Source organism: Dreissena polymorpha, chromosome 1 (assembly GCF_020536995.1).
Source record: "Dreissena polymorpha isolate Duluth1 chromosome 1, UMN_Dpol_1.0, whole genome shotgun sequence".
Classification (NCBI taxonomy): domain Eukaryota; kingdom Metazoa; phylum Mollusca; class Bivalvia; order Myida; family Dreissenidae; genus Dreissena; species Dreissena polymorpha.
In genome coordinates this window covers 58,240,927-58,249,391 of record NC_068355.1, presented here as the reverse complement: position 1 = coordinate 58,249,391, position 8,465 = coordinate 58,240,927, and the positions used below count along the sequence as shown (strand labels likewise).

At 36.1% G+C, this 8,465-nt stretch overlaps 1 protein-coding gene across 5 annotated transcripts in view; it reads right to left on the bottom strand.

Moving 5' to 3' along the window:
* Window positions 1-402: 402 nt before the first annotated feature.
* The window catches only part of LOC127881981 (solute carrier family 40 member 1-like), a 31,198-nt gene continuing 23,135 nt past the window's right edge, over window positions 403-8,465 (bottom strand). For all 5 annotated transcript variants that reach the window (XM_052430305.1, XM_052430294.1, XM_052430283.1 and 2 more), the window contains 2 exons: window positions 4,620-5,129; window positions 403-1,126 (listed from right to left, as the gene is read on the bottom strand). In XM_052430305.1, coding sequence (XP_052286265.1) covers window positions 807-1,126; window positions 4,620-5,129 — 830 coding nt within the window. In that variant the 3' untranslated portion in view covers window positions 403-806. The remainder of the gene's footprint in view (window positions 1,127-4,619; window positions 5,130-8,465) is intronic.

The window sequence follows — 8,465 nt, the reverse complement described above, 5'->3', positions numbered from 1 at the left end:
TATGAAGGTCCAATTTAATTATGAAATGTTGAAGTACTTGGCTCCACAAACTTAAAATATTTGTTCAGACTGGCACACCAACATACAGTGTGATTCTTATATATCCAGTACCAAAAGCGCAATAAACAGTTATGCTTATCCTCGTCAATAACCGACACTTAATTTGTGTAGGACTAGCTTAGATGATTACCAAATGCAAGGACACAAAACATTTTGGAAAAAATTGAAAACCTGAATCACAGGATTGGAAAAAATGGCTGTATAAATTTCATCAAAAGATATTTGATCTGGCTTGGATTCAAACCTGTGATGCTGCATGTATTGACCGCCTTGTACTCTACAAACTGAGCAAACTGGACCAATTGCCCTGATTGACTGTCTTATGTTCAATCAAACTTCAGAAAGGTTTTGCAGGTTTATTTTCAATACCGGTACATTCAGTTATGATTATTTTGCAGCTGCCAATGAAAACATGGACAATAATGCTTTTGAACAAAATACAAAAATCTGGAAAGTGTTGGGATTTCTATATAAGACCATGACATGCTTTGTAAAAGCATGTTCTATGTCTCCCTGTGAAAATATCTTTTACATTAACAAATCATGTCTACATGTAGAAGAAGAAATTCTGGCAATATAGAAATCTTTAAAAATGTATCATAAAATTAACAAGACAGACTAATATGTTAAAGTTATCTATAAAAAAAACATGTAAAACAGAAAAAAGCTTTCATAAATAGTTTAAAACAAGTGATCATAACTTGATCTTAAAAACTCATGAAAAACATCTTCAAATCTGCAACACATTAATTGCTTGCATCAGTTGCAACAGCCATGGCATCATTATTGTTCTTCCGGTCACTGCACTTTCCAAAATGGAACAAGTGGCCTCGTGCGCTGTGGGAATATTTTGCAAAAAGCATCCAGCCGATACAGATGAAAGAGAATGAGAGCAGGATGAGGAAACCAAATAGCTCTGGTTGCGGAATAGCAATCACCAGAACAAACTTGAGCATGTCCATCATTGTGTTTAAGGATGTTTGCACGCCGTTCACGATGCCTCGCTCATTTTCGCGAATACTTTCCATAAATAGCTGCGTTATCGTCAGGTCAGCCATCCACAGTCCTAGTGTAAAAAAATAACCGTGGTACATATATATATATACTTTCATAAAGTATAATTCATTCAAATAGATTAAATCACAAATGTACAAGCAATTTGGAGTAAAACCTGGTTTCATATCAACAGAAACACAATGCCCCCTATTGCGCCGCTTTGAAAAAAAATAATAAAAAATTTGACCTTGAAGGATGACCTTGACCTTGAACTTCCACCACTCACAATGTGCAGCTTCATGAGAACGCCGCTTTGATTTATTTTTTTTACCTTTGACCTTGAAGGATGACCTTGACCTTGAACTTCCACCACTCAAAATGTGCAGCTTCATGAGATACACATGCATGCCAAATATCAAGTTGCTATCTTCAATATTGAAAAAGTTATGGCCAATGTTAAAGTTTTTGGACAGACAGATGCCATATATTTGACATTTGACCTTGAAGGATGACCTTGACCTTCACCTATCACCACTCAAAATGTTCAGCTCCATGAGATACACATGCATGCCAAATATCAAGTTGCTATCTTCAATATTGAAAAAGTTATGGCCAATGTTAAAGTTTTCGGACAGACAGACGCCATATGTTGGATATTTGACCTTGACGGATGACCTTCACCTTTCACCACTCAAAATGTTCAGCTCCATGGCATACACATGCATGCCAAATATCAAGTTGCTATCTTCAATAGTGAAAAAGTTATGGCCAATGTTAAAGTTTTTGGACGGACGGACAGACGCCATATATTAGACATTTGACCTTGAAGGATGACCTTGACATTCACCTTTCACCACTCAACATGTGCAGCTCAATGAAATGCACATGCATGCCAAAAATAAAGTTTCTATCTTCAATAATGCAAAAGTTATGGCCAACGTTTAAGTTTTTTTCCAGACGGACGGACAGACTGACATACACACATACTGACTGACGGACAGTTCAACTGCTATTTGCCACCCTACCAGGGACATAAAAACATTGAGTTTAATTTCTTTCTGATAAAAAATGAAATAATTTAGTTTAGAAGTAATTGCTATTGATGTTGAGCAAATGTCAATAATGATTATAAATATTTAATTTAAAATGTAAATTGGTGTTTACTAGTATTTTAGAAGTTGTGCTTTATGAATATTACAAAATATTAACCCAAGTTGGGTGTTTTCCAATCAAATTTTAAACAGTATGTTAGTGTTTATTAGTCTTTGAGTATGTGTTTTTTGTCCAGGACCAGTTTCACCGGAGGGGACTTGTGGTTTGCGCTCTGTGTGTCTGTCAGTCCGTCAGGCTGTCACACTTTTCTGGATCCTGCGATACTTTAAAAGTTCTTCATACTTTTTCATGAAACTTGTAACATGGATACATGTCAATATGGGCATTATGCACTTCATTTCATTTTGTCCCTACGTCAAAATTCTGGTTGCTATGGCAACAAATATAAAAAAAATCTGTCAATGGTGGAGCCGGTAGGGGAAATAATATATATTGCTTGGCAATAGTCTTGTTATGAATAATATCAAAACAAGTTGGGTGTTTTCCAATCAAATTTAAAGCAGAATGTTTGTGTGTATTAGTCTTTTAGTAATGTGTTTTATGAATAATATCAGAATAGCAACATGTATGCTGTTTTCCCATCACAATGATGACTTAGCAGATTGATAGGAAATATTTAAAAGGTCAGCGATGCTAGGGTGCCTCCCTCACATTGGTCAGTTACAAAGGAAATTGCCAATATTTAAATATTTTTTGTTTTATTTTATTTTGTAAAGTAGTTCAATGTATGTTAAATGTGGCACTGGTATTGAAATTATGGATACAAAGTCAATTTAGTTCTCAACTGGCTGAATGTACAGAGAAAGAGGCTAATAGATGAATGTGTTATAATTCTTATTCCGCTTCTCTATACCTATTCTTAATAGCATTCCTTATAACTATTGTTACTCCAATTCTTTATACATATTCTAATTCCAATTATTTCTCTTATAACAACAAGGATATCAGTAAAACTGATGGATGCTCCCCAATGATGCTTTGTCAATATATGGGTTAAGTGTGTGGAAAACAGTGAGACCTTGAGAAATCTAATATGAGCCTCAGTGACCTTGACCTTGACCCAAGTCTCAAACCTCATCAAAAGGTAAAGGTCCATGCAAGGTATCTACATGCCAAATATATAAGAGATCAGTCAAATATTGAAGGCGCTATGAGAAACTGTAACCAAAGTGTGACTTTGAGAAAATCTATTTATAGCCTTGGTGACATTGACCCCAGTGACCTCAAACCTCATCAAAAGGTAGAGGTCCATGCAAGGTACCTACATGCCAAATATGAAAGAGATCGGTAAAGTATTGAAGGTGCTTTGAGAATCTGTAGCAAAAGTGTGACGGAAAAATCTATTATTAGCTTTGGTGACCTTGACCTTGACCCCAGTGACCTCAAACGTCATCAAAAGGTAGAGGTCCATGCAAGGTATCTACAGTCAAATATGAAAGAGTATTGAAGGTGGTAGGAGAAACTGTAACAAAAGTGTGACGGAAAAATCTATTATGAGCCTTGGTGACCTTGACCCCAGTGACCTCAAACGTCATCAAAAGGTAGAGGTCCATGCAAGGTACCTACATGCCAAATATGAAAGAGATCGGTAAAGTATTGAAGGTGCTATGAGAAACTGTACCAAGTGTGATGGAAAAATCTATTATTAGCTTTAGTGACCTTGACCCCAGTGACCTCAAACGTCATCAAAAGGTAGAGGTCCATGCAAGGTATCTACATGCCTAATATGAAGGAGATCGGTAAAGTATTGAAGGCGCTATGAGAAACTGAAACAAAAGTCTATTATTAGCCTTGGTGACCTTGACCCAAGTGACTTCAAACGTCAACAAAAGGTAGAGGTCCATGCAAGGTACCTACATGACAAATATGAAAGAGATCGGTAAAGTATTGAAGGCGCTTTGAGAAACTGTCACAAAAGTGTGACGGAAAAATCTATTATTGGCCTTGGTGGCCTTGACCTTGACCCCAGTGACCTCAAACGTCATCAAAAGTAGAAGTCCATGCAAGGTATGCCAAATATGAAAGAGATCGGTAAAGTATTCAAGGTGCTATGAGAAACTGTAACAAAAGTCTATTATTAGCCTTGGTGACCTTGACCTCAGTGACCTCAAACGTCATCAAAAGGTAGAGGTCCATGCAAGGTACCTACATGCCAACTATGAAAGAGATCGGTAAAGTATTGAAGGTGCTATGAGAAACTGTAACAAAAATGTGACGAAAAAATCTATTATTAGCCTTGTTGACCTTGATCTGAGTGACCTCGAACGTCATCAAAAGGTAGAGGTCCATGCAAGGTATCTACATGCCAAATATGAAAGAGATCAGTAAAGTATTGAAGGTGCTATGAGAAACTGTAACTTTTTTTCCGTACGGAAGTGCGAAAGGACAAACTGGCAACTATATGCTCCCCATATATATATATATATGGGGAGCATATAAACAAGTCTCACCACATCTTGCTCCCGTAATGCCTGCCAGGAGTAGAGCCACCGACGTAAACCGAACCCACCCTGCTGCCTCCGTACATGGCACTTCATGTCCAGTGATGGCACTTCCTGTCTGGTTCTTCGATATCACAGAACCATTGTAACCTGGTCCTCCCAGGGTGGTTAAATCCATTTTTGAGGTAGCACTTGCAGTGTTAATAGCAGATACAACAACCTTTGGGATTGTATTGTTATTTGTCAGTGAGGAATCTTGAAAATCTTGGGTACCATTACAAACCCGGGATGGTGGTTTGCTTGAAAGTGGGTCAAATGGTGATCCGGGAGCCCAAATTGAGCCCACACATAAACACAGGAAACTGACTAAAAGGAAGAATCCCAGCAGCCCGGTCCTCTGTAACCCAATTCTCTTGCGAAATAGTGGGTACAGTAGAGTGCCAAGGATTCCTGATACCGCACCTACTGCCTTTATGATGCTTATTATAGACTCGTTGATACCCTGTGTGTATGCGTAACCTGGAATTATACACATATTATGATGGCAATAAAAAAAAACATTCACATTACTCTGGTAGATCTGATAAGTTTTATTTTATTTTTACAAAACTGTAATACAGGCATTCCAGGTTTCCCAGGGACTCACAACTTTCTGTTACCAAAATAGTAATTTTAAGTCAGAATACATTTCATTTTGGAGACCATTTTTCATGATTATAAAAAAAGTTTTAACAAAATGGAAATTTCTTAAGCCAAGGTACTTTGAAAGTCAGGGTTCTTCCCATTGTGGATACCTTTTTTCAAATTTATTATAAAGAAAAGTTTTAACCAAATGGAAATTTCTTTAGCCAAGGTACTTTCTAAGTCAGAGTTTTTCTCATTTTTGATACCTTGTTTAATTGATTACAAAGAAAAGTTATAGCCAAATGGTCATTTCTTTAGCCAAATTTGCGATGCGATCTCATGATTTATACTAATGACAGAGAGGACTTGTTTTACCTAGGAAAAGGACTCAAAAGTATCTAAATAAGCCATAAGCTATATCTATGCAGCTTGCTGAAATAAAAGCTCTAGATAAATTTACTCTATTGAGTAATTGAAGTAGATTATTCTGTTTCTCCTTTTAACTTAATTTTTTTTGTTTCATATGATATATTAAGATTTCTTTGTAAGACAGATAAGATTTATTCAAAAGACAATTCTGTTATTTTTATTTCCATACAGTACTAAACAATTTGGATTACTTCCACTTGATAATATTTATGCTTTTATGTTCTCTAAAAGGACTCAAGAATCACAAAGATTTAATTGGTAAAATTTTGAGCAACTTAATTCATGAGATAACCATGGATTTAACTTTAGGTAATGATGGATATAATACATGAATGTTCCAAATTAAATATTAGGACATTTGAGCGTGACACACGTGATTTTTTATGTGTTGTCTTAATTGGGAGAAGTTAAACTGTGAAAAACATGTCAATTATTGTAGGCTAGATCTTAATAGATTTCTTATAATGTTGTAAAAACATCTGTTTTAACTACTCCCAGATAAAAAAAGACACTTAACCTCTCAACCTATATGCAAATTATCATCATGTTAATTGATGACATCTGTTATCCAAACAATAACTTTTACATGTAATTTGTCTGCACTGAACCGATAAAGTAATTTGGTAAATAAAGTTATTTGAAAGTTCATCTGCATGAAACTTGAATTTTCAAACATTAATTTTCGATTCCAAGTTTCGAATATTGGAATTTTGGCATATTTATTACCATTTCTAAAAGGTAAACAAGAGGGCCAAGATGACCCTAGTTCGCTCACCTGAGAGGAGTCGGTTCATTCAATCTTTACCAAACGTCAAACTTGACCTAGATATTGTCCAGACAAATATCCTGGTCAAGTTTCATCATTATTAAACCAAAACTCTGGCATATGGAGTGTTTTGTTTTTGTAAGATTTGACCTGGTGACCTATATTTTGAGTCGACCCCCATTACCAAACATCAAACTTTGCTTACAAAAATAAATATTATGACCAAGATTCATAAAATCTGAAACAAAATTGTGACCTCTAGAGTGTTCACGAGGATTTTGAACAAAATATAATGAAAATTTTGACAATCTAAGGGCAATAATTATGGCATTAATTATGTGATATATATAAAACCAATCTTTGTACCAAGTTTCAGGATGATTGGGCAAAAAATGTGATTTCTAGAGTGTTCACAAGCTTTTTTTACTATGTAAATATAAGAAAACTGCCCCCCCCGGCAGCCATGTTATTCAACTCACCGGAACCATTTTCGAACTCAACTCTCATATCAAGGAAACAAATGTTCTCACCAAATTTCATGAGTTATTGAGAAAAATGCCCCGCCCACTGGCGGCCATGTTTTTTCACCGATCTGGACCATTTTCGAACTCGTCCGAGATATCAATAAAACCAATATTTTGACCAACTTTCATGATGATTGGGCAAAAATTGTGACTTCTAGAGTGTTGACAAGGTTTCTCTTTAGCCAAATTAGGAAAACTGCCCCCCCCCCGGCAGCCATGTTATTCGATTGACCGGAACCATTTTCGAACTCAACTCTCATATCAAAGAAACAAATGTTCTGACCAAATTTCATGAAAATTGGGCCAAAAATGTGACTTCTAGAGTGGTCACATGTTTTCAATATATACATAAAGAGAAAAATGCCCCGCCCACTGGCGGCCATGTTTTTTCACCAATCTTGATCATTTTCAAACTCATCCGAGATATCAATAAAACCAATGTTTTGACCAATTTTCATGATGATTGGGCTAAAATTGTGACTTCTAGAGTGTTTACAAGGTTTCTTCAGGGGTGTGATTTAGGCAAAGTCAGAGGGGAGGAAAATTCTGTTGACTGATTTTGACTACGCGAATGGCGCGCATAACGCAATGACAAACATAAAAACAGACATTAAAATAAACAACTTTTTGAACTTCATAACAATATTTCTTTACAAAAACCTGTTGAACTTCACATTTAACATACTGAGGATGCAAAGTAAACAGTTAAGTATTTACTGTGATCAATAGCAGCAGTTTTTCAATGTATTGAATGACAGTTACTGTGAAACCATTATTATTCGTCCGACATTAATTTTCGCCTTTTTCGTCCTTCGACCGATGGACGAATCCAAGATCCTAACGAACAATCATGTCCCATATTTGAAACAAATAAGACTGAATTACCGTAGGCATGAGGCATTTAAATCCAGCGTAATCCACGCATATACACAGGGCTCGAAATTAACACTCGCATACTCGCAAAATGCGAGAAAAAAAGATTGCAAGGTAAGTTATAAGCCACTAGTATTTTTTGCAAATAAAGAAATAGTAAAAAAAAACGAGTTATATTGCTGCTTAATGCGTTCGACGGCATGAACGCTAAACCGTAGGACAATTTTTTGAACGTCCGAATACCCATATGCGGAAGCGCGCACCTTGTTTGTTGACTGGTATACTTATAATACAGATACACAGATGGTATTGATACAAAGAACATGAAACAGTCGACTATTCACACTCAAGTTAAATCCGGTTTTGACACAAAGGGGTGTTCATTATACAGTGTACTGACAACTGACATTTCCTGTAAAACGCGAATGCAATAAGGCTGTATCGAATGCGTCGACTTCGTTTAGGTATAATAGTGTTGATTAGCGCTAATTGTTAACAACTTTATTACCCATTGTGTGTATTGTGTTTTTCAGGGGTGTTGCAGATTATACAGCCTACACGCGGCGAATCCGGATTAAAGACAATACTATTAAACGCAATTAAAATATGACGATGTGGGATCAACACCTGACTGAAATA